A 27,949-nucleotide genomic window follows, 5' to 3' on the forward strand; every position below is an offset into this window, starting at 1 on the left:
CAATTGTTTTTGCAAATGATTACAGCATCCATGCTCTGCAACTAGTATAAGCATCATCAGAGCTGCTGCAATGCCCATTGGGACAAAATGCCTATGTTCTGCTGCTGGTACCTGTAGTACTGTCACTAGGAATGCAGGTTCCACACAGCAGCCCTGCTATCATACCCAAATTGACAGTGAATATAGTAGGAGATTCCTAATAACTAATTTCCCTTACCGAACATAGTAAGCCTAAAATACTGTAATAACCTGTAAAGAGATAACCAGGCATAAATTTGAAGCTTTTTGCATTCTCCAGTTTCTTTTATTTTAGAAAAGTAAAAGCAATTTCTGCAAACAGAATCTCTGTTGCTAAAACGTTACATCCTCTGCACAGGTTTGATTCCAAGAATATCGAATCCTTTAGCCATGACAGCAGCTGTAGCATCACACAGCAGCATTCTGCCCATGTTCACCTTGACAATCTGACCTGCAGGATTAAAGAATACAGCAATTAACCCATTAAGAATTGACTATTTCAAACACCGCCATAAGTGGAAATCTCATTGGAGGAATAATACTCAGTCTTCAGGTAGAAAGAGACAACGGCAGACGATCAGCTTATATGGTAGGGAACACTCCAGAATTCTTTATCACATCATTATTTTACCACAGAACACTAAATCTTAGCGACCTTAAATGGAACCAATCACTTGAGAGGCACGCCTATGTCCTTACTGCACCGCACATGGGCAGTACAGAGGGTCCGGTCCGTGCAGTGTGCAGAATAGCCTTAAACTCATTGCCAGATCTCCAGCAATGAGTTCGAGGCTATTCTGCACTTGTGCAGTACAGCGCGGAGTGAACCCGATGAACTGTGAAAATGTGGCGCAGCAAGAACGCCCCTCACGTTGGCGTGCCTCTAAGTGACATCACCACAATTATGCAGTCTAATCACACCCAAAGGGCAGTGACTACTTGCCTTTGGCTCACCGCCCAGATGACTACTTGGGAGAAATTTACATACAGCACGTTCATAAAGTATGGTTTCGGGTTGTACATTCCAGGGAAAAGCATGTTTGGGAAGTGTGCTGTGTGCTGCTACAGCACATTCCCATATCGTAACAGGTGGTTTTTAGGTGACTGGTTCCTTTTAAAGGACACAGTCAGTTTTGGTCTTGAAGATACACGTTTTAGTTTTTTCCTCCTCGCCTTCTAAGAGCCATAACACCTATTTTTCCATCTACAGGGCCATGTAAGGGCTTGTTTTTTACAGGAACAATTGCACTTTGTAATGACTCCTTACAATCTACCATAAAATATATAGTGAAACCCCAAAAATGTTATTTATGAGGTGAAATTGGAAATTTTGGGTTGTTATCTTACGCAATGCATTGTACAACAAAATTGACATGTTATCTTTATTCTATGTCAGTCTGAATACAACGATAGCCATGTTTACACAGCTTTTCTATGGTTTTACTTTTTTTTTTTTCAGAAAGAATTATTAAAATAGCCCTATTGTGACCCTTTCAACCATTTTACTTTTCCACCTACAGGAATGTTTGGAGGCCCTTTTTTCCAACCATGATTTATATGTGTTTATTGGTACTGTATTTCTGCACATGGGAATTTTTTACCTTTTTTTTACAGATATATAATGTGACAAAAAAAAAAAAAAAAAATCAGATATCCTTGTTTTTCTTCTTTGCATTTACTTTGTTCACATTGGGGGAACAATACTGTTCCATTTTGAGGCTGGGTTCACACTACAAATATTTCAGTCAGTATTGTGGTCCTCATATTGCAACCAAAACCAGGAGTGGATTAAAAACACAGAAAGGATCTGTTCACACAATGTTGAAATTGAGTGGATGGCCGCCATTTAATGGCAAATATTTGCTGTTATATTGAAATAATTGCAGTTATTTACTGTTATATGGCGGCCATCCACTCAATTTCATCATTGTGTGAACAGAGCCTTTCTGTGTTTTTAATCCACTCCTGGTTTTGGTTGCAATATGAGGACCACAATACTGACTGAAATATACATAGTGTGAACCCAGCCTGAAAGAACATGGACAAGAACAAGAACATTTTTTTTTTTATAAATTTTCTTTGAAGTGTGAATTGGCATTAAGAGTAATGTCCAAAGTTATCCAATATTACAATATTAGTGTATACTTACCAGTTTGTCTGTCCTTTTCCACACAGTAGCAGTTATCATAGAACTCTGTGAAGGTGGTGGCCAATTCATAGAGGTAATCACACAGTGTGTGTAACAAGAGGTCATCTAAGATCTTCTGCAGAATCTCAGGGAACCGGAGGATGCATTTGCCAAGTTTCCACTCCTTCTCATGCTGTAAACTTATCTCTGTTTCCTGAGCTGCTTTGCGCAGTTGTTCATCACTAATATTTGCCAACCTTGCAATGGACCTGATAGAGAGACATAAATACCTTATACATATTCTGTCCTTTTAGTTTGATGGATTATTATTTAAACAATCACTCCTTAAAAGCAATCCAGCTGCCTGTAGCTTGTCAGGTTTGTCTACCACCCAGTGATTGCCTGTACACAGAGGGCAGCAATATATTACCATATATGTCCCCTGTAAATGTGGCATTACAAGCACATCCCATAAAGGGAACCTGTTATCACTGAACCACAAGTCATTAAGGTGATCCAAGATGGCTTCTGCCTACTCACCAGCCTTTATTCATAGATATCTCTATACCCAAATAGGGATAGCTTCATTAAGACTGGTGAGCAAGGAAGAAACTGCTGGGGATCATGCATGATCCACGTACTTGGTTCAGGCAGCATGAAAGTAATGGTTAGAGAAAGTAGGGGTTCCAGCACTCCAGTAGCAATTAAAATCTGTAAGCTTTATTTCATATCCAAGGTTAAAACATGCTGCAGGGTAACACCGACGCATTTCTCGCGCATGCGTGCTTAGTCCTGTCCTTAGTCAGGAGTAAGCGCTCATGCGCGCGAAACGCGTCGGTGTTACCCTGCAGCATGTTTTAACCTTGGATATGAAATAAACGTCCCATTCCCTCCAGATATGGAATAACTTTGAGGTAAGAATAACCCTGTAATGGGTTGGAAAAAGGAGTATATCTTTCCAATTCAAACTGACACAGTCCCAAAAGATCCAGACTGCATTTTTGCAGTCCATATAACGGATCAGTTTTTAAATAGTTACTTTTAACGTCCACAAAAACGCAATCAACCACATTTTTGTTTAGGCAAAATAAAAAAAATAAAAAAATGGATCAGTTTATAATGGAAGTCAATGGAAAACAAATGCATCTGGTTAAGCTTTTTTTGTTCTATTACACAAAGACTGCAAAAATGCAGTGTGGCCCTACCCTAACTCTGTATACACCTGCAGTTTATAAAGGTCTGGCAACTAACCTGCTGATCTTTCAGCAAATTCATAGAGAACTAACAGAGACTAAGGGTGGTCATTAGGTTCAGATACAAATACTATTCACATACTAATATTTCAGTAAGATGTAGCCTACTTGCTGCAGGCTCTCTGTACCTTATCCTGGTAAATGCATAGAGCAGATAGGCAGCTGTGTTTCCTCGATCATCCAACATTTTGTCGAATGAGAAGATGTAGTCATTCATCCTGTTGTGGGATAAGTCTGCATATTTGATACACCCAAAGGCAACAGCTTTCTGTGCAGCTTCCAACTCCTCAGGAGTCAGTACCTAGGAAACAGAAAATAATATCTGTCAATCTAGTGCAATCCTCCTATTCTCCTCTACTAATCCAGAGGAAAGGAAAGCAACCCATTTGAGGGAGCTGGCAATTGTCCCTATTTGAGGGAAATAAATTCCTTCTCAACTCCTAACAAGACTCTCACAATCAATCCCACAGCAGCAATCTAAAGGTTTTATACACCTTATACTTTTGTTGGCCGTACCCTCCATTATACTTCGGTATAACGTTTATGAGACTCTCCCGACCATCCACCAACAGAGGATGCCATTGGAGATAGGGGTAGGACATGATGGAAAATTACCGCCTGCCCCTTTGTTCTCAGAGAGCTCGTTCAGCTGCTAGTTATCTCTCCCACCCTTGTCCTGCTACTTTGTATACATAGTTGTTGAAGGTGTATGGCTACCATAATGTTGATCTTTTCATTTGGAAACCGGACCATTTTTATTAAAAAGGTTATACAATACAAAGTTTGCATCAGGAAAGTTAGGAATAGAAATAGGCATACATACATTTTATGGACTATACAGATACAAAGAGGAGCAGCTACAGTTTTCAGTTATTTTAGGATTAGAAAAACAAAGCAACTTTTTTTTTCAAAGAATGGTGCCAAACCTGCCCTCGGGGTAAATTTTATAGGCTTGGCTCCATTGAGTTTTTTTTATTATTAAAAAAAAAAAATTACATGTGGCAAATGTTCATTAATTGGCTGACTGGATTGCTTTGGGCAGTCAACACATCATGGTGTGTTGTTACCACATCTCCCCATGTAATAGGTATGCGCAACAGAGGACTGATGGAAGCAAAGGGGCACACTGAAAAGCTTGTAAAGCTAGGCTCTGTAAATGTGCACCAATATACGAGACTGGTGCTTGTACAGACAGCATTAGGCCTCAGCTTATTTTTTTTCTCCCCATTAGAAAACACACATCTGGTTGAAAAGAGTATTTGCATGGGAAGGATAGAAAACATAGCTGTGAGACAGATAATCATGAAAGTTACTAGATGTGTATGTGTGTGGGGGGGGAGATATTGGCACCTGCTCTGTAACAATAGAGCTGCAGTTTACAACATGAAAACTGGTGGAAGCAGAAGGGCCCATGAAGTTGATGTGTAATGTATATAAATAAAAAAGTATACATTTCTTTTAATTAAGTTATAATACACAGCCCAAGAAAAAAACAACAACTTTACTCTCTACTCTCTGGAGTACCCCTGTAAATGAGATAGCTTACCTTATCCCTCTCCTTGTCCTTCAGCTTGTCCATAGAGCGTTTCAGCCCTTCTTCCAGCAAATCAATTAATCTAACAGTGTCACCAGATCTGGTCTTGAATTTTTTCCTAAAATACATTAATGTCTGGGTTTAGATACAAGTTACCGTATGTATCTATATAGTAATCCTGCGACAAGATAATTTGGAACAGTTCATGCAGATTTATGGGTTCACTGTCTTTCCTATAATAGTTCTTAGTACTATACAGGATCAAGGTCTCCCAAGATAATAAACCTTGACGCAATCAGATGAAATTATTTTATTTCCTTATATTAAATATTACAGATCTCAAGTTATTAAATATTTTACTTTTTTTTCACTACTCACTTGTCTTCTCCCAGAACAACCCCAAAGCCTGCATGTTCTACTCTGGTCACTTTTGGATCATACCAACCAATCATTTGAGCAGCTGCATACACATTCTGCAAGTGAATACCCTGGAAAAAGAATACAAAATGAGACCTGCAATAAACCTGTACAGCCTTACTATGTCAATTCATAGTTAGTACCTCTGATCATAGTATAATGTCTTTAGATGTAGCGTCTATCTCCTCTTCACCTACTGTACCAATGCACAACTAAATAATAACAGTTAATAATACTTTGCGGCTTCTTTTCAAATTTTCAAATTTATTATTTCTCAATCTTATATGTAATTGTGCTCTTATATAATGTGCACTCATAAACCAACAACAACAATGGCCAGAGCTGTAGTCAGTGTTTGCAGTTAGCAATTCCTACACAATGCACTACACATAAGCAGCTCTATAGATGAAAGTCTCCAAAGACGCAAGCCCAGAATTATTAAAGGATGCAAGCAACCATCCACAGCTGAGCTTTAACAGAGCAGAGAGGTGAGCTGTGATTTGTTGCTGTTGGCAATTTACACCAAGTCCTATTTACATTCTATAATAAACCTGGGCCATTGTGTCCTGTTCATCTAGCAATATATGTAATACTTTTCCCAAACTCATAAAGCCTTTTTCTCAAGCTCAAATCTACATACACCAGGCCTCACCTGTCCACTGTCCACAACGTAGATAATGATATCTGCCTTCTCTTCAAATAATCTCTGCTTTATAGCAGCCAGGTCTGAAGTATCATAGGTGAAACCTCCATCTGATTTCTCTATAGTAAGAGGTATTGAGCATCCAGGGGGAAATACAACTTTTCTTCCCTCATCCACTTCAACAAGACCTACAAAATGTACAAATCTATTGAAATAATCACAATCCAGGAATCATCTTTTACAGTTGAACAAAAAACCTTCCCGCCTAGAAACCCCTTTAAATAAATAATTTTTTTTAAAGGTATTTTTACCCTGAACCAATATAGGAATGCACATTTAATATATGTAGTCACCTTTTTCTTCATATTCTTTCACCACTGCAATCATTTTGTCTTGGTAGTACGATTCTCCTCTATCGATGATGCGAATATCCAGACAGTCATAAATTTTCTGAAATTCTTAAAGTAACATAGAAAAACTGTAAATTATAAGAAAATGAAACCAATGACACCATTTAATGGCATATTTGTTCATAATTTGAACTGATCATGGTACCTTCCACCTCCCCAAAGTAGTCCTCTGGTGAAGTGTATCTATTAAAATGGACATCAGGTTGTCACTGGGTTTATGCTATCCTGTCTGAGGGCACAATAAGCTAGTGACAGAAAAGCTGGTTACAACAATGTATTAGTACCTTGTGTAATGCAGCCATTCCTCTGAGATCCTCCCTACTATAAGCACATGCCTTCTGTGGTCAGCAATATTAACCCCTTAAAGGGGTTATCCAGCGCTACAAAAACATGGCCACTTCTCCCCCTACTGTTGTCTCCAGTTCAGGTGTGGTTTGCAATTAAGCTCCATTTACTTCAATGGAACTGAGTTTCAAAACCCTACCCAAACTGGAGACAACAGTAGGGGGAAAGTGGCTATGTTTTTGAAGCGCTGGATAACCCCTTTAAGGTCAAAGCCAATTTTCATTTTTGCACTTTTGCTTTTTCCACTTTATGTTTAAAAGTCCATAGCGCTTGCATTTTTTCACCTAGAGCCCCATATGAGCCCTTATTTTTTGCGAAACAAATTGTAATTTGCAATGACAGGCATTATTTTTCCATAAAATATGCTGCGAAACCGGGAAAAAAAATCATTTGCGCTGTCAAATTGAAATTAAAAAAGAAAAAAAAAAAGCATTTAGGCCGTTCGCCCTATGGTAAAACTGACTGGTTATGCATGTTCCTCAAGTCGTTACGATTACAAGGATATGTTACATGTATAACTTTTATATTATCTGATGGCCTGTAAAAAATTCAAACCGTTGTTAACAAATATATGTTCCTTAAAATCGCTCTCTTTCCAGGCTTATAGCGCTTTTATTCTTTGGTCTATGGGGCTGATTGAGGTGTAATTTTTTTGCGCCATGACATGTACTTTCTATCGGTACCTTGATTGCACATATGCGACTTTATGATCGCTTTTTATTACATTTGTTCTGGATTTGATGCAACTAAAAATGCGCAATTTTGCACTTTGGAATTTTTTTGTGCTGACGCCGTTTACTGTGCGAGACCGGGAATGTGATTAATTAATAGTTCGGCCAATTACGCGTGCGGCAATACCAAATATGTTTATTTATTTGTTTATTTATTTAGATTTATAAAATGGGGAAAGGGGGGTGATTCTGACTTTTATTAGCGGAGGGGATTTTTTTATTAATAAAAAAACATTTTTACTTTCATTTTTACATTAACTAGAAGCCCCCATGGGGGACTTGTATAAACACAGCACTGATCTCTCATAGATCTCTCAATGTATTGCCGAGTCGGGATCAGCGGCATTGCGACGCTGAGGCCCGGCATGGGCAGAAGAACGGATCTCCCCCCCCCCATCGCGGGGGGGAGATCCGTCCCACTAGACACCAGGGACAGGGGACAGGGAGAGCACAGCATCTAAGTGCAGCTGTCAGGTTTGATAGCTGCATTTAGAGGCTTAATTAGCCGGTTAATATTCCCCCTATTCATTAGATTCATTCCCCCCATGCTAGTACTGTGTGTAGGCAAGACTGCTGTAACGTCAGTGGTAGGTGGGCAACAGGAGTGGCACAGTACTGAACCCCATGCCCTGAATATGAGAGCAATGGCTGCATTACACATTTTATGCTAGATAGGACAGAATAAACCTAGTGACAGTCCAAGGCACAGATGAAATACAAGCAAGTAATGGATGTTTTTTTTACAGCATTTTCCTCATTTAGCCAATTTATTTAGATTTCAGGAAATTCCTTTTAAGAGGACAACAAACTAAAAAAATGACCTACTGTGTTCTCAAAGGTGGCTTTATCCCTTTATAACAATCAGGATGATTTACATGGGAAAGTTAACTATACAGTAGATTTAGCTTTTACCACTGCACACCTTTTCTGGATACATCGCAGATCAGATTCCAAGCTTTGATGATGTCAGGCCTCTTGCTTTGCAGCTGCACTACACACTGATATGCTCGTTTTTTAAATTCCTCTTCTTCGTCAAACCTCTTTTTGGATTCCTAATAAAACAAAAACAATCACTCAAAAACAGATTTCTATGGAGAGCACATGACCACTTGCACACTAAGAGAGTCTGACACTGATGTGACTTTGGCAATGTAGGCAAACAAACGGGATGCAACTGAAAGCCACCAGAATATGTGCTGCAAAACCTGTCAAAAAACAAGGTGGTAGATATGAAGTTTTTCTAGCACATCATGTGATTTATTAACAAATGACTAATTCTGAGCCATTTGCTCTCTTCTTATATTACCTGATGGAAACTAATATACTGTAGTATGGGCTGCACTTTTTTTACCCAACAGATACACATATCATCTTGCAGATCTTGGGAATTAAAGTACCCGTTCATAAAATATTTTTAGTTGACCATCCGACGATTACCCACCGACGATTGGTGTCCCGCAGTGTGGCTTCGTTCCGGTCCTGCGACGCTGCATGTCACCGTTCCTGTCACCCCTCATCTGTCTTTAAGGCCGCAAGTCACACTCTCCCATAAAGAATTCATTAGAGAGCATGACTTCCGGCCTTTAATTGACATGGAGACAGAAGAGGGGTCACAGGAGCGGTGATGTGAACATGCGCTGGATTTGAACAGCGCCACAGGACCGGAACACCGATCATCGCTGGTGAGTATATGCACCAGTGCGCAGCGGATGGTCAAATAAAAAAAAAAAAAAAAAGAGAAATGCTTCTTCAAGTGAAATATATATATATATATATATATATATATATATACACACTATATACTAGATGCTGAGCAGCAGTGCCACTCTCCAGCTGCTTAGGGCTCATGTTACACTGAAGCTTTCCTATACAGTATACAGTATGTATAAAGGGCTTCCTTAGTTCCTAATTAAGATTGGTCTTTTACAAGATGATTTGTAAGGTTATGTTTGAAAACCTTTTCCAAAAAAATACCTTGTAAAATGACTGGAGATCACCAATAGGAGGGGAGACTGAGAGGTAGTTTGGGAATTTATCTTGCAGGTGAGCAATCAGCATGCCAAACTGTGTGCCCCAATCTCCTAAGTGATTCAACCTGTAGATGGAAGACAGAATGATTACAACAAAAGATCTGTATTTCTAGACATAAAGGCAACTACTAAACATTTAAACTAATGACGATACATACAAATAGGGGTGCACAAGGGAATTAATACCCTATAAATAACATTTTTTAAAGTCACTTGTAACATTTGGTGGCCTGGCTCTCAAAGTTGAAAGCAATATTCTGAGGGAAGGAGGGGTTAAAGCTGGAGGAGGTATAAGATTACCCAACACAGGTCAATCTGTACACCACAGTAATCACACAGAACAACCGGTCCATGAAGAAAGAAGCAACAGCTAAAAGCGGATCAGTATTACTACACCCAGTAACTGACCTCACAAAGGACTTTTTTTTTTTCTTAGCTGGTGCACTTTCTTTAGATGGGCACTATCATTTAATAAAAAGTACCTTTAACCCCTAGACGACCTAGGACGTACCGGTACACCTTAGGTGCCTGTCTCCAGACGACCCTGGGCAGACCGGTACCTCCTGTGTTATGAAGCGTGCTCTGAAGCGGAGCATGCTTCAAAGTAGGTGGGGGCTGGCTGCATTCAGCAGCTGGGCCCTCACCGTTAACGACAGGCGGCGTTTACATGTGACAGGGGCAGCCCCTGTCACTTACCGATCGGGACGCCCGCAGTGTGACTGCGGGTGTTCCGGTCGTATTACCGGACCGCTGGAGGTTTCTTCCCTTCCTCCATAAGGTCCAAACGGCGCACTGCTGATTGAGTCTGCCACAGGTAGGCTTAATCAGCAGAGCGCCTCTCACACTGATCAATGCTATGCGCCTATGGCATAGCAATGATCAGTGTGTATAATCTAATAATTGTATGTAAAAGTCCCTTAAAAGGTGTATAAAAAAAAAAAGTTAAAATTTTTTAAAAATACCTCAATGCCCCTCTCCCAATAAAAGTTAAAATCACCCCCCTTTCCCATTATATAAAGACATATAAAAATAAATAAACATATTATATGCCATAGCGTGCGTGATTGTCTGATCTATTAAAATATAACAATCGTCAACACGAACGGCGTAAAAAGAGGGAAAAAAGCTCCAGGATTATTAATTTTTTGTTACATTATATATTTCAAAAATTTTATAAAAAGTGATCAAAACGTTGGATCTGCACAAATATGGTATTAATAAAAACTAGAGATCATAGCGCAAAAAATGACATCTCATACAGCCCCATAGGTGAAAAACTAAAACCGTTATAGGCGTCACAATAGGGCCATTTTATTAATAATTAATTGCAAAAAAAAAAAAAAGAAAAAAAAAGGATTTCATAAAAAAAAAAATATATATATATATATATATATATATATATATATATATATAACATTAGAAAATCTGTGTAACCATGCATGTGGTTGTGTTTAGACTGACCTATAGAATAATGGTTTCATGTCACTTTTACCATATATTGCATTATGTAGATACAGGAACCCCTCAAAAGTTACCATATTGCATTCTATTTTTATGATTACACCAATTTATATCTTCATAAATAATAATGTTCTGGTAGAATGAAAAATGCCACTACAAAGTAAAACTACTCCTGTAAAAAACAAGCCCTTACATGGCCTTGTAGATAGAAAAACACAAGTGCTAGAGCTCTTAGAAGGGGAGGAGGAAAAAACTAAAATGAAAATTGTCGCGGTTCACTGGGTCATTTTGGGATTGGGCTTCAAAGGGTTAACATGTCAGAGAAAAATGACCGATCAGGAGAAGGAACCAGGAGAGAAGTGCACATTCTTTCCTGGCTCCATGTCACGTACTATTCCACACCGCCATACTTAGACAGGTTCTAAGATTTCAGAGACCAAATTATTAGTCTATATTATGGGCTAGGCGCATTTAGAGTCTACATTGATTTGCTTTATTTATTAAAAGAAAAAAACATCTTGTTAATTCACCAATCTTACCGGAGTACATCATGTCCAACAAACTCAAATAACCGGCATATGCTGTCCCCTATAATGGTGGAGCGCAGATGGCCCACGTGCATTTCTTTGGCAATATTTGGAGAAGAGAAATCAACTACCACCTGAAACATAAATTTCACTTAGTTTAGTGTGTGGTTTACATTTCCAGGCACCACATGTTAAAGGGGTTGTCAGAGTGATAATAAAATGAATGCTACAGCTTGCTAGGATGATAACATAAGAAAGTATAATTTACTCAGAATCTAACAAGCCCCAATGGTTTCATGCAGACTACTGCAGAAGTGTGTGATTTTCTGCAGGGGGCCCTGGAACATCATCACCAAGCAAACAAAGGCAGCAGGGGAATGCAGTAGTGTTGCTTTTACTCAGCAAGGATGGGACAGGTGAGTATAACGTCTTTTGGCATTTTATCATCCTAGCAGGCTGTCATTTTTTTTGTTCTTTTTTATTTTATTTAAATAACCCTATTGAGGGTTTCCCAATTGTATCAATTTTTTTTCTTTTTTGAGACTCTCAAAGTAATACAATCTTCAGGAAATGGAGCATACAGAGTTAGGCTATGTTCACACAACATATGTTTTTTTATTATTATTCTGAATTTTATTGCATTTTAACTACAACAACAACAGTGCCAGGTATAGTGCAACCAGGAATTACATAAATCAAAATGAAAAGAAACAGGCACACTTCATAACACAACGATGTACTCAAAAACATGCAGGAAATGACCAGAATGACTTGGCCCAAACCTCCAGAATAACCAGCAAGGGGAGAGTAGGGGGTGGTGAAAGGCACAGGGGAAGAGAAAAAGAGGAAGAAGAAAAGAAGGAAGGGGGATCGGAAGAGGAAAAATAAAAAATAAATAACAAGGGAGGTGGGTGGAGGGGAGAGACTGGGAAACCTTTCACTGAGCAATTAATGAAAGTCTTGAATTCTAAAGTATCAGTGAACTGGTCCCAGTAGTACCACGTCCGGGAGAAGCGGGCAGAGAGGTCATGTAACTGAGCCATTATCCTCCATGCGCTTCACATACACAACGTATCTTTTCTATTAATCACGGTCATTGTTGCAACAATGCCAACAAATTGCAACAATGGCCATGATTAATAGAAAAGATACATTACCTTAAAGCCAGAGGGAATCCCGGCCGGAGTGTATACACTCCGCCCGGGATTCCTAGCGGCCACAGGAAAAACAGACATGTCAGTTTTGTGTGGCTGATATTCAGCTCTGGCTACACTTTCCATTGTGTACTATGGTGATTTGGGATGCAGGCACATCCCATTTCAACAGAATTGAAGTTAATCCGGCCGGTACTGCAGTACTGTCTGGGATGAACTTCACTGACACCGGCCATTCTGTGACACGGCCGGTGTCTTATTGTGTGTGAACCTAGCCTTACTATACATTATGTTTGGTCCACTCAACTCAATAAGCTCTCCTTGGGCTACATTGGCATACCTTTCTGCCAGCATCCCGACATATATTGATGAGGTACAACAAATATAAAGTTGGAATATGCTGGAAATTAAAATAGATTTAAAAAAACCTACCCTTTTCTTTTCTCCAATTACAGGTGGTTGAACACCGTTCACCAACAACTTGGTCAGCTGTTTTGATATGAAACTCTTCTGCATGTGCACATTAATAAAACCTGTTTAAACAGATGTGTAACAATATTAAAATCATGACAACTGACGAAGTAATCACAGATTTTACAGGTAGAATGCAGGGTAGTATAGCTAGCATACAACACCAGAAGGTTCTATGCAAATCCTTTGGATGGTCGCTGTACTTGCTTCTCTCCATGGTCAATTAGGATTGCACAGAATAGTGACACATTAAAGGACTCGTGTCATTGTTACGTAGGTTGAAAAATCATACTACACCCAGGAGTCACATTTGCTTGAGTCATACACAGACACATCTAAGAACTGTGAGAATACACTGTAATGTACATGTACATGGGAGAGCATACATGTTTTTGAGGAACTAGTGTTCAGCTGTTGGCTCATGTGTGTCTATCTATACTAATAAAGAATTCACAAATCTCATCCATAAACTGCACAGACTGTGGACACAGAAACTAACCTACAAAGCAAATTTAAAGAACTGCACAATGCCACCTACTTTATGTATCAATCTAGTTGTCAAAGTCAAGCAATAGCAATAGTTGACACCGGATACTTTGCATAATTGGCCACCAGACGTATTACCTCCAATCCATCGCTCCAGGTAAAAGCAGAGGTGAAACGCATTGGGGTGTGTAGTGGAGGAGTCAGGACATTCAGACTGGGTGAGTGATTGATCCCTGCAGTTGCCCTGATTATTATTTCAGGGGAACATTTACCCCGCAGTGTGGTATAGGCATATGGGACGGCATGTACATAGGGACACAGGGGCACATGTATGAACACATCCTGACAGGGATATGATACACATAGTTGTAACTGGGACGTATGTGCAATAATTGTGTGCTGCTGTATACTTATTGGTATTTGATAGTAGGCTGTCATACTTTCCAGTGTGTGCAATAAATATCTGCTGCTATTTGGGGGTGTTGCAATATATAGGGATTTATCTGTAGTTATTCTGTGCAATATATAGATACTATTATATGCAATATTGTTGTAGTCATTTGGGCTAGTGTCTAATACATCATGGAATCTTTGTGAATAATCATGTATAATTTATGTCCTGACTCCTTCTGATTTTAACTGTCTGTGTGTATACATGTTTTTTATGGGATTACGGGTTGTTGTTCTTCAATAAAATTAATTTGGATTGATAAAGAGAATTTTTGTGGAATTGTTTACGGAGTTAATATAGGTTAATAGTTGAGATTGACCCTATATAGGTCATTGTTGATTGGCCAAGGTTTGATGTTCTAATGTAGGTTATATATATTTCTAAAATCTTTCCTTGTTTTCCATCTGCTAATACAACAAAAGACTGGATCTAGGAAATGTGTGAAGGCAGTCTAAGGGTCCAATTCCATGGGCAGATGGCGGCCCAATCAATATTGTAAACGAGCGCCGATCTGCTGACAGATTTGTGAAGCCAAAGCCAGGAGCAGACTATAAGCAGGGAACAGGTCATAAAGGAAAGACTGAGATTTTGCCTCTTTCCTTTCCTGGGTTTGGCTTCCAAAATCTGTCAGATAAATCTGTCAGTGTAGAAGCACCATTACACAGCCCGATAATTGTTTAGCAAGAGCTGCAAACAGTTTGGATTACATGTCCACGCTCCCGGTCTTCCGCGCTTTACCTTCTCCCCAGTGCTATGTGCTGCAGCTTCAGAGTGGCCTGTCTGAGCTGAGAGCCAACTCGGCCAGGAAAGCGCAGGAGAAGATCGGGAGTGTGGACAGGTAATAGAAACTGTTTGGGCAAAGGCTGCACGGACATCAGTCGGCGCCTGATGATTTTAGTTTAGGGCCTAAAGAATCAGGCCGAATGTTCTTGTGTATAGGGAGGACAGGAAGAGAACTGAAGGGATAACTTTGAAATATCATTCGCCCATCAGTTATTGAAAGTGTATGTTTAGTTTTAACCTGCAAAAGGCAAATGAATGCTAGCGGCAAGAGTCAGGTGTAAGCTAGTGTTAAACATACTTTACCTGGACCAGCAATTTCTGTTTTTTCAATCAAGTTATTTTCTGGAAGGTTTTTAACAATTTTATTTGCAATTTCAATTGGGCTCACTTTTTCACCTTTTGCTTTAAGCATCTGGAAAAAAAAAAACACATAGTTGCAACTTCCGTCACACTATTTAATAATTTTATTTTACTGGTATTGGCACTTAAAAACACCTGACCTGTTATAGTAAATAATTGTTTGTTGTGCTGTTTAGGCTCTTTCCACATGGTTCATGTGCAGTCCCGAACTAGCATCAATAAGCTAGATTAGTGCTTGCTCCCAGTGTCTTTTCCTTGGCAAGATTAACTGTGTGGCCATTTAAATGCATTGTTAGGGTATGTGCACACTACATGTCTATTGACATGTCAATTCTTTCGGCGGACAGCGGAATCTGCCTGATGGGATGGGAATAATGAGGAAAAACACCACCAAACGCCAACAACAGGAATCCAGGCGCAGGTCCGACTAATGGTGACCAGATGAATAATGTAAAACTATAAAAGTTTATTAAAAAGACCCAACACGTTTCGGAACCGAACCGGTTCCTTTTTCAAGAGTCATATACTATCGGTACGGTACATTATTCATCTGGTCACCATTAGTCGGACCTGCGTCTGGATCCTCGCTTTTGGAGTTTGGTGGTGTTTTTCCTCATTATTTCTTTGGTGGAGTTCGGGAGTGGCAGCGGTTCACAGGTTTTCACTTTTGATGCTATTCCGAGAGTTGTGCCTCCTGTTCAGCACAACTCAGGTGTGGCTTACCATATTCTATCCCTTCACCCCTTTTAGTCTAGCTGATCCGCGCCATGGAGCGCTGTCCCTTGTTTTTCTTTTTGATGGGATGGGAGGAACTTCAAGTGGGGCCTTGCAGGAGAATCCGCATGAAGTTCTATGCGCGGAATCCGTAATAAGCACAAACTTTAGCTGATGTGCGGCCGATAATAATGATCCTACTGACTACACAAAAGGTCAAATCAGCTGACGAGTGAGTGTCAGATGGTGGCTTGCCCTTTTACATGGGCCGTTTATCAGGTTAATGAGGGCCTTTATTCTTATAATAGATGTATGGCTAAAACGCCAACTGTTACCAGCTACAGGCATGTCTGGTACTGTCAGCCCTGACTGGATAAGCGCAGACTGTGAAGAGACATGCCTCCTACTGGTAACACCATAGTACAAATAACAGATGAACAGCACAACAGGGGGCCATTAGGTAAGAGGTTGCAGAGATTATTTCTTGGTGAATACACATATTTACATATGTATGTGCGGCACTGCAGTGGGACATCTGAGTCAGCATCCTGTAGCCCTCAACATCTAAATGAGTGTATGTAAGGGCAGACATTAAAGCGTAACTGTCATTTCAGGGTAATTTTTCTGAAAACATTAAATATCAACAGTACAAGCTATTTTAAGAAACTCTGTAATAGGTTTTATGGACTAAAAGAGTTTCCTTCTGTACTGAAAAAGCAATCTCCCAGCCTCCCCCCTCACTTCAGAAGAAGCAGGTTTTCTGTCTCCATTATGTGGCTATGAAGAGGGGAGGGGCTGTTAGGAGTGACTGAGTACGGAGCAGTCCTGCAAAGCACAACACCCTGCAATCTTCTCTCAGCTGGGTCACATCCTCTGCTCATACTCTCAGGGTGCCCACGGAGAGCGTGTCAGGGTGTCCCAGAGCCGCCCGCACTGTGTCAGAGTTGCCCTAGAAACCCCCCCACCCCACCCACAGTAGCCCCAGGCCGCCCACACACTTCTCCCATCCCCCGCACACAGTGTTAGATCGAGGGCCATTCCCCCCCCATCCCCCTATACAGTGTTTCAGGCCGCCCTCACCCATCACCTTCACTTCCCTCCTGGAGCACAGAGAAGACCAATGGAAGGTAGCCAGAGAAGGACAGAGCAGGAACCAGGACAGGTGAGATTACCCCCATAGTACAACAACCCCCACCATGTCCTGTTAACAGTCCATGGTGGGAGTTGTAGTTTTGCAGCCTGTGGACATCCAGGTTGCAGAGCTACAACCCCCATTAAACCATATTGGCAACTCATAATAGGAGTTGTAGTTCTGCAACAGGATGACACAGTATAGGAGGAGGGAAAGCAGTGGCACGGTTAAACCACATCTCCCAGCTTGCTGTGTGGTAATATGCAGGACTACATCTTCTTCCTAGGGACATACTGTAGTCTCACAGCGGAGGAGCTACATCAATGATGTGCAGGTAAAGGCACCTGCTTGCACAAGTGTTCCAAACCCCTCTAATAAGTATTTAATACCTTTATATATACACCTCTAATTAATAAATATATATATATATATATATATATATTTATTTATGATAGAGGGGTATATATGAGGGTATTATAAACATATTATAGAGGCAGTAGCTCCAGTGCAGTGTGGTCGGCTTTCCTGGTAGTGGCTCACAACACGTGGCATGGCACTGTGGGTCTCTCTTGTGGCCGGAGGAACCTGTGCACCTCTAGTCACAAAAGCCCCCCGTACACATACTAAACTTGCACGATACAATGCTTTTTTTGTTCTTCCAGCTCTCTGGCACACTACTGACGCAATGGGGGACTGCACTTGGCCAGTTGAGTATGTTGGGGGGGGGGGGGGGGGCATACAGGTTTTTTGCTATGGGGCCCCATGATTCCTAGTCACGCCTGTGTGTGCATTATACTATACAGTAACTACAGGAGTAGTACGTAACTTCTGTTCTATACTTTGCCTATGAGTAGTGTCATTCAAAAAAGAAAAGTACCGTGCTTGTTTGGTAGTGCCTGCACATATACTAAAACAAACAAGTTAGGGGAAGTGACACGTTCCCTTTAAGTTAACTTTAGGAACAATTTTGTTGGACAAAAAAAAATCACTGCTTAGTTTCAGATGGTTCGTCTGCACGGAAAATATCATATACACTTAAAGACTATGAAGGTAAAATAAAGACATTTACCTGGGTCATTGCCATTGCGCTGTTGCACTGGTAGTCACCAAACTTAGGCTGCTGACTTGGAGTGACTGCCAATGGAGCATCTACCAATTCAGGATATGATGCCCTAATAGCCCTGCCAAATATCTCCTGGAGCTGGACATTGATGTTAATCATGCTTTTTACTGATTTGTTTTTTTCTTCCTGAAGACTCTATAAAACAAAAGAAAAGACATTTACTTTAAGGCTATGTTCACACTACGTATATTTGAGGCTGTATGTTTAAGGCTGTATAGAAACCAAAACAAGGAGTGGATTGAAAACACAGAAAGGCTCTGTTCACATAATGTTGTAATTGAGTGGATGGCCGTCATTTAATGGCAAATATGTGCTGTTATTTTAAAACAACGGCTGTTGTATTAAAATAACGACAGTTATTTACTGTTATATGGCGGCCATCCACTCAATTTCAGAGACCAGAGACCGGCCGTTCCGTGACCCGGCCCGGGTCACGGAACAGCCGGTCTCATACGTTGTGTGAACATAGCCTAAAAGGGTATTTAGGAAAAAAAATTCAAATACAGCTACACAACCACCTCTAGTAGCGGTGAGAAGGTTAGAGGGTGCCATACATCTCCAGATAAATGTAGGTCCCAGAGGTATGACCCACATCTTTCAGACAGTTATGACATATCTTGTAGACATGTCAAAAATGTCCAGATGGGAATTCACGTTTTAATCTGTAATAGTGGCATGTACAATAGTTAAGTGTGTATGTTATATAACACACACACTGAAATATTTCTCCTATTCTACTGTAAAACCAAGTAGAAGCACTCTTCTGATTAAGACAGATAGAAACTAGAGATGAGTGAACCTCGAGCATGTTCGAGTACATCCGAATCCGATCGTTTGGCATTTGATTAGCGGTGGCTGCTGAAGTTGGATAAAACCCTAAGGCTATGTAGAACACATGGATATAGTCATTGGCTGTATCCATGTTTTCCAGACAACCTTAGAGCTTTATCCAACTTCAGCAGTCACCGCTAATCAAATGCAGAACGATCGGGTTTGGATGGACTCGAGCATGTTCGAGGTTTGCTCATCTCTAATAAAAACACAAATACAGCATGCCTACATCAGGTATTGTATACATGTGTATATAACATTGTGCATTATTTCCACTCTCAATAGATACCTTACGCAGGATGTTCAGCCGATACTTGAGCTTGGAGTTCTCGTCCCTCAGTCCCTCTAAACTTGGGGAGTCACCAACAAATGTAAAGTTTCTTAGGGCTTCTATCTCAGCAGTCAGAGATTTAATCTCCGCTTCCTAATAAAGAAAAGACACATAAAGCTAGTTAAAATTTTACAGTGCTTGTAAGAAAATTATTCGAAAGTCTTTTACTCCAGCAATACATGCATTAGGTGTTACATTCTGCAAAACGTGTGTCACTTTAATACTGGGCGCCATAAAGAGCTGCCGTAACCCTCCAACAACACTAATAGCCCCTTATTATCCTCATCTATCTGGCAGTACCCTAAGATCATGTCAAAATCAATGGGATCCTAGAACAGGTCTACAAAGGGGTTGTATCTTTATTTATATTTACTTACAGATATGGGATGTGTCTATCTAGGCATGTTGTAGTGAGTAATAGAATATATACAATACCTCCATGTGCTCTGCTACAGGTGGAGGAGTATGTGAGACTGGGATCACATCTGTCTTCAGGATTTCTACTTATCTGCTGAAAAACAGCCCTGTCCCACTCATTACTATGGGACGTGTCAGGTCCTTGATTGCCTCCACTCCATTTACTGTTATTTTAAAGAATTTCTTCACCATTCACAAAAATATAAGTACCCAATGACCACTGAGATGTAATTCTACCACAGGTTGGAGACCTACAGCAACACTCACCTAGTGTATGTGTGTGCATCTCTCTGCTGGACGTGTCTGGGTGAAATTATTGTAATCACTCACAATGCAATTATTTCACAAAACTTTACTAGCAAAATGACAAAAACTGCTGAAACCTAGAGTAAAATGTATTCCACGCATATCGACCAATCAGGACCATCTTTCCACTTTTTTTTCCCATTACTTAACACACTGGCCAATCAGACAATTGCTTATATTATTAGCCACACTGATCAATCAGAGCCTTGCTTATAGCTCTGGCCACGCTGACCAATCAGAACCTTGCTTATATATTTATTTATTTTTTTGCCACACTGACCAATCAGAACCTTGCTTATATTTGTCATAGGTAAGGCCAGCTTGTTAGCACCCGGAAATGGTGACAGCGCTGTACTGTGAGCGGACGCTCCGTGTGGCACATGACTGTACAGGCAGCAGTCACACGTGGTATGAGCACAGCGCCGTGCTGCCCCGGTACAGCCGTCTGTCACATGTAATGTCTCATTGCACTCCGCCTGACCTGCTGCTGCAGCCTCTCCTCATAGCGCCCGACCAGTCCCTCCATGCTCTGCTCACACTGACACCGGGGGAAGAGGCCGGCACAGGAAACCGCGTCACCTCCACCGGGCGGAGACAGTACTGAGGATTGGGCGGAACCGAGTCCTGCCGGCCAGACACGTGACATGTACGGGCGAAGGGCCGAGCGGAAAGTGTCCAATGCTCAGACCTGCGGCTCCTCCCGCGCCCCGGCAGCCTGCAGCACATGATAGGGGTTGTAGTTCTCCAGTGGTTGTGAATATTTGTCAGTGTGATCTGTCTCCCCTGGATGTGTTGTCTCTGTGCTGTACACTGGCCTCTGTCTCCCCTGGGTGCGGGGTCTCTGCTGTACACTGGCCTCTGTCTCCCCTGGGTGCGGGGTCTCTGAGCTGTACACTGGCCTCTGTCTCCCCTGCGTGTGGGGTCTCTGTGCTGTACACTGGCCTCTGTCTTCCCTGGGTGTGGGGTCTCTGTGCTGTACACTGGCCTCTGTCTCCCCTGGGTGCGGGGTCTCTGAGCTGTACACTGGCCTCTGTCTCCCCTGTGTGTGGGGTATCTGTGCTGTACACTGGCCTCTGTCTCCCCTGGGTGCGTGGGTCTCTGTGCTGTACACTGGCCTCTGTCTCCCCTGGGTAGGGGTCTCTGTGCTGTACACTGGCCTCTGTCTCCCCTGGGTGCGGGGTCTCTGTGCTGTACACTGGCCTCTGTCTCCCTTGGGTGGGGGTCTCTGTGCTGTACACTGTAATGTCTCCCTTGGGTGCGGGGTCTCTGTGCTGTACACTGGCCTCTGTCTCCCCTGGGTGCGGGGTTTATGTGCTGTACACTGGCCTCTGTCTCCCCTGGGTGTGGGGTCTCTGTGCTGTACACTGGCCTCTGTCTCCCCTTGGTCTGGGGTCTCTGTGCTGTACACTGGCCTCTGTCTCCCCTTGGTCTGGGGTCTCTGTGCTGTACACTGCCCTCTGTCTCCCCTGGGTGCGGGGTCTCTGTGCTGTACACTGGCCTCTGTCTCCCCTGGGTGCGGGGTCTCTGTGCTGTACACTGGCCTCTGTCTCCCCTGGGTCTGGGGTCTCAGTGCTGTACACTGGCCTCTGTCTCCCCTGGGTCTGGGGTCTCTGAGCTGTACATTGGCCTCTGTCTCCCTTGGGTGCGGGGTCTCTGTGCTGTACACTGGCCTCTGTCTCCCCTGGGTGCGGGGTCTCTGTGCTGTACACTGGCCTCTGTCTCCCCTGGGTGCGGGTCTCTGTGCTGTACACTGGCCTCTGTCTCCCCTGGGTGCGGGGTCTCTGTGCTGTACACTGGCCTCTGTCTCCCCTGGTTGCGGGGTCTCTGTGCTGTACACTGGCCTCTGTCTCCCCTGGGTGCAGGTCTCTGTGCTGTACACTGGCCTCTGTCTCCCCTGGGTGCGGGGTCTCTGTGCTGTACACTGGCCTCTGTCTCCCCTGGGTGCGGGGTCTCTGTGCTGTACACTGGCCTCTGTCTCCCCTGGGTAGGGGTCTCTGTGCTGTACACTGGCCTCTGTCTCCCCTGGGTGCGGGGTCTCTGTGCTGTACACTGGCCTCTGTCTCCCCTGGGTGGGGGTCTCTGTGCTGTACACTGTAATGTCTCCCTTGGGTGCGGGGTCTCTGTGCTGTACACTGGCCTCTGTCTCCCCTGGGTGCGGGGTCTCTGTGCTGTACACTGGCCTCTGTCTCCCCTTGGTCTGGGGTCTCTGTGCTGTACACTGGCCTCTGTCTCCCCTTGGTCTGGGGTCTCTGTGCTGTACACTGCCCTCTGTCTCCCCTGGGTGCGGGGTCTCTGTGCTGTACACTGGCCTCTGTCTCCCCTGGGTGCGGGGTCTCTGTGCTGTACACTGGCCTCTGTCTCCCCTGGGTCTGGGGTCTCAGTGCTGTACACTGGCCTCTGTCTCCCCTGGGTCTGGGGTCTCTGAGCTGTACATTGGCCTCTGTCTCCCTTGGGTGCGGGGTCTCTGTGCTGTACACTGGCCTCTGTCTCCTCTGGGTGCGGGGTCTCTGTGCTGTACACTGGCCTCTGTCTCCCCTGCGTGTGGGGTCTATGTGCTGTACACTGGCCTCTGTCTCCCCTGCGTGTGGGGTCTATGTGCTGTACACTGGCCTCTGTCTCCCCTGGGTGCGGGGTCTCTGTGCTGTACACTGGCCTCTGTCTCCCCTGCGTGTGGGGTCTATGTGCTGTACACTGGCCTCTGTCTCCCCTGCGTGTGGGGTCTCTGTGCTGTACAGTGGCCTCTGTCTCCCCTGGGTGCGGGGTCTCTGTGCTGTACACTGGCCTCTGTCTCCCCTGCGTGTGGGGTCTATGTGCTGTACACTGGCCTCTGTCTCCCCTGGGTGCGGGGTCTCTGTGCTGTACACTGGCCTCTGTCTCCCCTGGGTCTGGGGTCTCAGTGCTGTACACTGGCCTCTGTCTCCCCTGGGTCTGGGGTCTCTGAGCTGTACATTGGCCTCTGTCTCCCTTGGGTGCGGGGTCTCTGTGCTGTACACTGGCCTCTGTCTCCCCTGGGTGCGGGGTCTCTGTGCTGTACACTGGCCTCTGTCTCCCCTGGGTGCGGGTCTCTGTGCTGTACACTGGCCTCTGTCTCCCCTGGGTGCGGGGTCTCTGTGCTGTACACTGGCCTCTGTCTCCCCTGGTTGCGGGGTCTCTGTGCTGTACACTGGCCTCTGTCTCCCCTGGGTGCGGGTCTCTGTGCTGTACACTGGCCTCTGTCTCCCCTGGGTGCGGGGTCTCTGTGCTGTACACTGGCCTCTGTCTCCCCTGGGTGCGGGGTCTCTGTGCTGTACACTGGCCTCTGTCTCCCCTGGGTGCGGGGTCTCTGTGCTGTACACTGGCCTCTGTCTCCCCTGGGTGCGGGGTCTCTGTGCTGTACACTGGCCTCTGTCTCCCCTGGGTGTGGGGTCTCTGTGCTGTACACTGGCCTCTGTCTCCCCTGGGTGTGGGGTCTCTGAGCTGTACATTGGCCTCTGTCTCCCCTGGGTCTGGGGTCTCTGAGCTGTACACTGGCCTCTGTCTCCCCTTGGTCTGGGGTCTCTGTGCTGTACACTGGCCTCTGTCTCCCCTGGGTGCGGGGTCTCTGTGCTGTACACTGGCCTCTGTCTCCCCTGGGTGCGGGGTCTCTGTGCTGTACACTGGCCTCTGTCTCCCCTGGTTGCGGGGTCTCTGTGCTGTACACTGGCCTCTGTCTCCCCTGGGTGTGGGGTCTCTGAGCTGTACATTGGCCTCTGTCTCCCCTGGGTCTGGGGTCTCTGAGCTGTACACTGGCCTCTGTCTCCCCTTGGTCTGGGGTCTCTGTGCTGTACACTGGCCTCTGTCTCCCCTGGGTGCGGGGTCTCTGTGCTGTACACTGGCCTCTGTCTCCCCTGGGTGAGGGGTCTCTGTGCTGTACACTGGCCTCTGTCTCCCCTGGGTGAGGGGTCTCTGTGCTGTACACTGGCCTCTGTCTCCCCTGGGTGCGGGGTCTCTGTGCTGTACACTGGCCTCTGTCTCCCCTGGGTGCGGGGTCTCTGTGCTGTACACTGGCCTCTGTCTCCCCTGGATGTGTTGTCTCTGTGCTGTACACTGGCCTCTGTCTCCCCTGCGTGTGGGGTCTCTGTGCTGTACACTGGCCTCTGTCTCCCCTGGGTGCGGGGTCTCTGACCTGTACATTGGCCTCTGTCTCCCCTGGGTGTGGGGTCTCTGTGCTGTACACTGGCCTCTGTCTCCCCTGGGTCTGGGGTCTCTGTGCTGTACACTGGCCTCTGTCTCCCCTGGGTGCGGGGTCTCTGTGCTGTACACTGTAATGTCTCCCTTGGGTGCGGGGTCTCTGTGCTGTACACTGGCCTCTGTCTCCCCTTGGTCTGGGGTCTCTGTGCTGTACACTGGCCTCTGTCTCCTCTTGGTCTGGGGTCTCTGTGCTGTACACTGGCCTCTGTCTCCCCTTGGTCTGGGGTCTCTGTGCTGTACACTGGCCTCTGTCTCCCCTGGGTCTGGGGTCTCTGTGCTGTACACTGGCCTCTGTCTCCCCTGCGTGTGGGGTCTATGTGCTGTACACTGGCCTCTGTCTCCCCTGGGTGTGGATTCTCTGTGCTGTACACTGGCCTCTGTCTCCCCTGGGTGTGGATTCTCTGTGCTGTACACTGGCCTCTGTCTCCCCTGGGTGCGGGGTCTCTGTGCTGTACACTGGCCTCTGTCTCCCCTGGGTGTGGGGTCTCTGTGCTGTACACTGGCCTCTGTCTCCCCTGGGTCTGGGGTCTCTGTGCTGTACACTGGCCTCTGTCTCCCCTTGGTCTGGGGTCTCTGTGCTGTACACTGGCCTCTGTCTCCCCTGGGTGCGGGGTCTCTGTGCTGTACACTGGCCTCTGTCTCCCCTGGGTGCGGGGTCTCTGTGCTGTACACTGGCCTCTGTCTCCCCTGGGTGCGGGGTCTCTGAGCTGTACACTGGCCTCTGTCTCCCCTGGGTGTTGATTCTCTGTGCTGTACACTGGCCTCTGTCTCCCCTGGGTGCGGGGTCTCTGTGCTGTACACTGGCCTCTGTCTCCCCTGGGTGCGGGGTCTCTGTGCTGTACACTGGCCTCTGTCTCCCCTGGATGTGTTGTCTCTGTGCTGTACACTGGCCTCTGTCTCCCCTGCGTGTGGGGTCTCTGTGCTGTACACTGGCCTCTGTCTCCCCTGGGTGCGGGGTCTCTGTGCTGTACACTGGCCTCTGTCTCCCCTGGGTGTGGGGTCTCCGACCTGTACATTGGCCTCTGTCTCCCCTGGGTGCGGGGTCTTTGTGCTGTACACTGGCCTCTGTCTCCCCTGGGTGTGGGGTCTCTGTGCTGTACACTGGCCTCTGTCTCCCCTGGGTGGGGGTCTCTGTGCTGTACACTGTAATGTCTCCCCTGGGTGTGGGGTCTCTGACCTGTACATTGGCCTCTGTCTCCCCTGGGTGGGGGTCTCTGTGCTGTACACTGGCCTCTGTCTCCCCTGGGTGGGGGTCTCTGTGCTGTACACTGGCCTCTGTCTCCCCTGGATGTGTTGTCTCTGTGCTGTACACTGGCCTCTGTCTCCCCTGGGTCTGGGGTCTCTGTGCTGTATACTGGCCTCTGTCTCCCCTGGGTGCGGGGTCTTTGTGCTGTACACTGGCCTCTGTCTCCCCTGGGTCTGGGGTCTCTGTGCTGTACACTGGCCTCTGTCTCCCCTGGGTCTGGGGTCTCTGTGCTGTACACTGGCCTCTGTCTCCCCTTGGTCTGGGGTCTCTGTGCGGTACACTGCCCTCTGTCTCCCCTGGGTGCGGGGTCTCTGTGCTGTACACTGGCCTCTGTCTCCCCTGGGTGCGGGGTCTCTGTGCTGTACACTGGCCTCTGTCTCCCCTGGGTGTGGGGTCTCTGTGCTGTACACTGGCCTCTGTCTCCCCTGGGTGCGGGGTCTCTGTGCGGTACACTGCCCTCTGTCTCCCCTGGGTGCGGGGTCTCTGTGCTGTACACTGGCCTCTGTCTCCCCTGGGTGCGGGGTCTCTGTGCTGTACACTGGCCTCTGTCTCCCCTGGGTGTGGGGTCTCTGTGCTGTACACTGGCCTCTGTCTCCCCTGGGTCTGGGGTCTCTGTGCTGTACACTGGCCTCTGTCTCCCCTGGCAGTACACTGTGATTCCCATGCTGCTCTCACAGAGCTCCACCACAAGGGCTATTTAGTGTCCATATTATGGCTCCTCCTCCTGTACCTCATTACATTGTAGCTAATCAGACACTGATCGATATGTATTAAAGGACAACTCCGGCCAAAACATATCTTTTAATATGTTATTACTTATGGAAAGTTAGACAAATTGCTAATGTACATTAATGGGAAATGCACATATAGGGCTATTTCCCTAATTTAGTAGATCAGGGAGGCTTCAGATTTTGTAAAAAACCATGACATCATGAATCAGTTGTAATTGCCATGAAGTTTCCAGCAGGGGGTGTAATAAATATATATATATATATATATATATATATATATATATATATATATATATATATATATAATGTCTATGGCACTGTATTGTTTCTATGGATGTCTATGTAAAGTAATGTACAGTATGTGTTATTGATTTAATACATTTATGGAATACTTTGGGGAGCACCCCCAGCAACCCAGGTGATATCAGGAAACGAGTCGTCAGGAGGCTGGGGCGGCGGTGAGCGCTGCAGGTGATGGGGATAGCTCTGGTACTACTCCCCCATTATCTGCTAATACTATAGGAAAATGATGGGAGGAGTAGTACTGTGTATGTATATGTGTCCAGCGGGGGGGGGGGGGGGGTGTAGTTAGATGCACAGGCACCTCTCTCCCTCCCATCTTGATTCCCTCCAAATGTATTAATTGAATACTTTTATGGAATACTTTGAGGGGCAAGGACACTTGCTCCCCAAAGTGTTCCATAAATGTATTCAATCAATAACATACACTGTACATTACATTACTTTTTACATAGACATCCATAGAAACAATATAGTGCCATAGACTTTCATATATAGTGAGACCCCTTCTGGACACTCCATAGAAATTACACCTGATTCGTGACATCATGGTTTTTTACAGAATCTGAAGCCTCCCTGATCTACTAAATTAAGGGAAATAGCCCTATATGTGCATGTATCATAATTCATGTACATTAAGAATTTGTTGAACTTTCCATAAGTAATAACATATTAAAAAATACTAACTTCTCCTTTAACTGTAAAGAGGGTAGAAATTGATTCTGTCCCTGAGATTTCACACGTGATGCATTGTGCTATTACATTACCTCCTATATACGCCCACAGCCCTATTCCAATGTTAAAAAAAATGACCTGATAACTGGTATACGTGTTTCACAATATGTCCACACACAGTCATTGGGGTCGCCGCCTCCAAGAAGTAGTCACCATGTTGCCGGCTGTAACTATGGCTGACTGCACAGACGCGGCATCGGCTCCACATCTTCAACGTGTTACTGCAGTCTTGCGCATGCCCGGAAGGATCACATCTATTTGGCTGTAGTGCAATGGATGAATGTGACCAGAATTATTTCCCTGCGCCACAGCCAGCAAGACGCGATCCATGCAGCTGGCAAACACAATCTAGCAGCCGTCTTTCTTATACACAGTCTGACGTCCCTGGTGATACTGATCATACTGCAGCCCAGACAGACAGATTATCTTCTGATTAGGTAAGCGAAGAAACACAACAAAAATGCAAATGCGTAATTTATAGTCACTGACTTACCTGGTGGCTTCTGACTATACTGCATGCAGGAGAGAATGACAAACACACTGGCGCTTGAGTAAAACAGCAACTTCTTTATTGAGGCACTATCAGGACTTTAGACAGTTTCCAGGATAAAAAAAAATTACCCAATAGCTGTGAACCAGGAAGTCAGCAAGGAACACATTCTAGATAGAGCT

The 27,949-nt window shown here is 44.8% G+C and overlaps 1 protein-coding gene across 2 annotated transcripts; it reads right to left on the reverse strand.

The window, feature by feature from the left end:
- Nucleotides 1-281: 281 nt before the first annotated feature.
- On the reverse strand, nucleotides 282-27,856 carry RARS1 (arginyl-tRNA synthetase 1). Of its 2 annotated transcripts, none has more exons than XM_069970678.1 (15): nucleotides 27,771-27,856; nucleotides 19,292-19,426; nucleotides 18,118-18,306; nucleotides 15,146-15,254; nucleotides 13,084-13,184; nucleotides 11,510-11,631; nucleotides 9,454-9,574; nucleotides 8,402-8,531; nucleotides 6,347-6,451; nucleotides 6,003-6,181; nucleotides 5,312-5,421; nucleotides 4,946-5,051; nucleotides 3,528-3,700; nucleotides 2,168-2,415; nucleotides 282-469 (listed from the first exon to the last, which is right to left on the reverse strand). In XM_069970678.1, exons 3-15 carry the CDS (start codon nucleotides 18,268-18,270, stop codon nucleotides 360-362), a joined length of 1,767 nt encoding a protein of 588 aa, XP_069826779.1. In that variant the 5' UTR covers nucleotides 18,271-18,306; nucleotides 19,292-19,426; nucleotides 27,771-27,856; the 3' UTR covers nucleotides 282-359. The 2 variants fall into 2 exon arrangements, with proteins under 2 accessions (XP_069826779.1, XP_069826771.1); XM_069970670.1 differs by lacking the exon at nucleotides 27,771-27,856 and adding an exon at nucleotides 20,538-20,637.
- Nucleotides 27,857-27,949: the final 93 nt, after the last annotated feature.

The sequence above is a fragment of the Dendropsophus ebraccatus genome, chromosome 1, assembly GCF_027789765.1.
Source record: "Dendropsophus ebraccatus isolate aDenEbr1 chromosome 1, aDenEbr1.pat, whole genome shotgun sequence".
NCBI classification, from domain to species: domain Eukaryota; kingdom Metazoa; phylum Chordata; class Amphibia; order Anura; family Hylidae; genus Dendropsophus; species Dendropsophus ebraccatus.

Excerpts from the sequence above, each read along its gene's own strand:
- RARS1 (XM_069970670.1), bottom strand. The coding sequence starts at position 20,582 with ATGGAGGGACTGGTCGGGCGCTATGAGGAGAGGCTGCAGCAGCAG. Across the intron at positions 11,632-13,083 it reads TAATTGGAGAAAAGAAAAGG|GTGGTAGTTGATTTCTCTTC; the intron begins GTAGGTTTTTTT and ends TTTATGTTTCAG. Across the intron at positions 5,422-6,002 it reads ACGTTGTGGACAGTGGACAG|GGTATTCACTTGCAGAATGT; the intron begins GTGAGGCCTGGT and ends TTCTTTTTCCAG.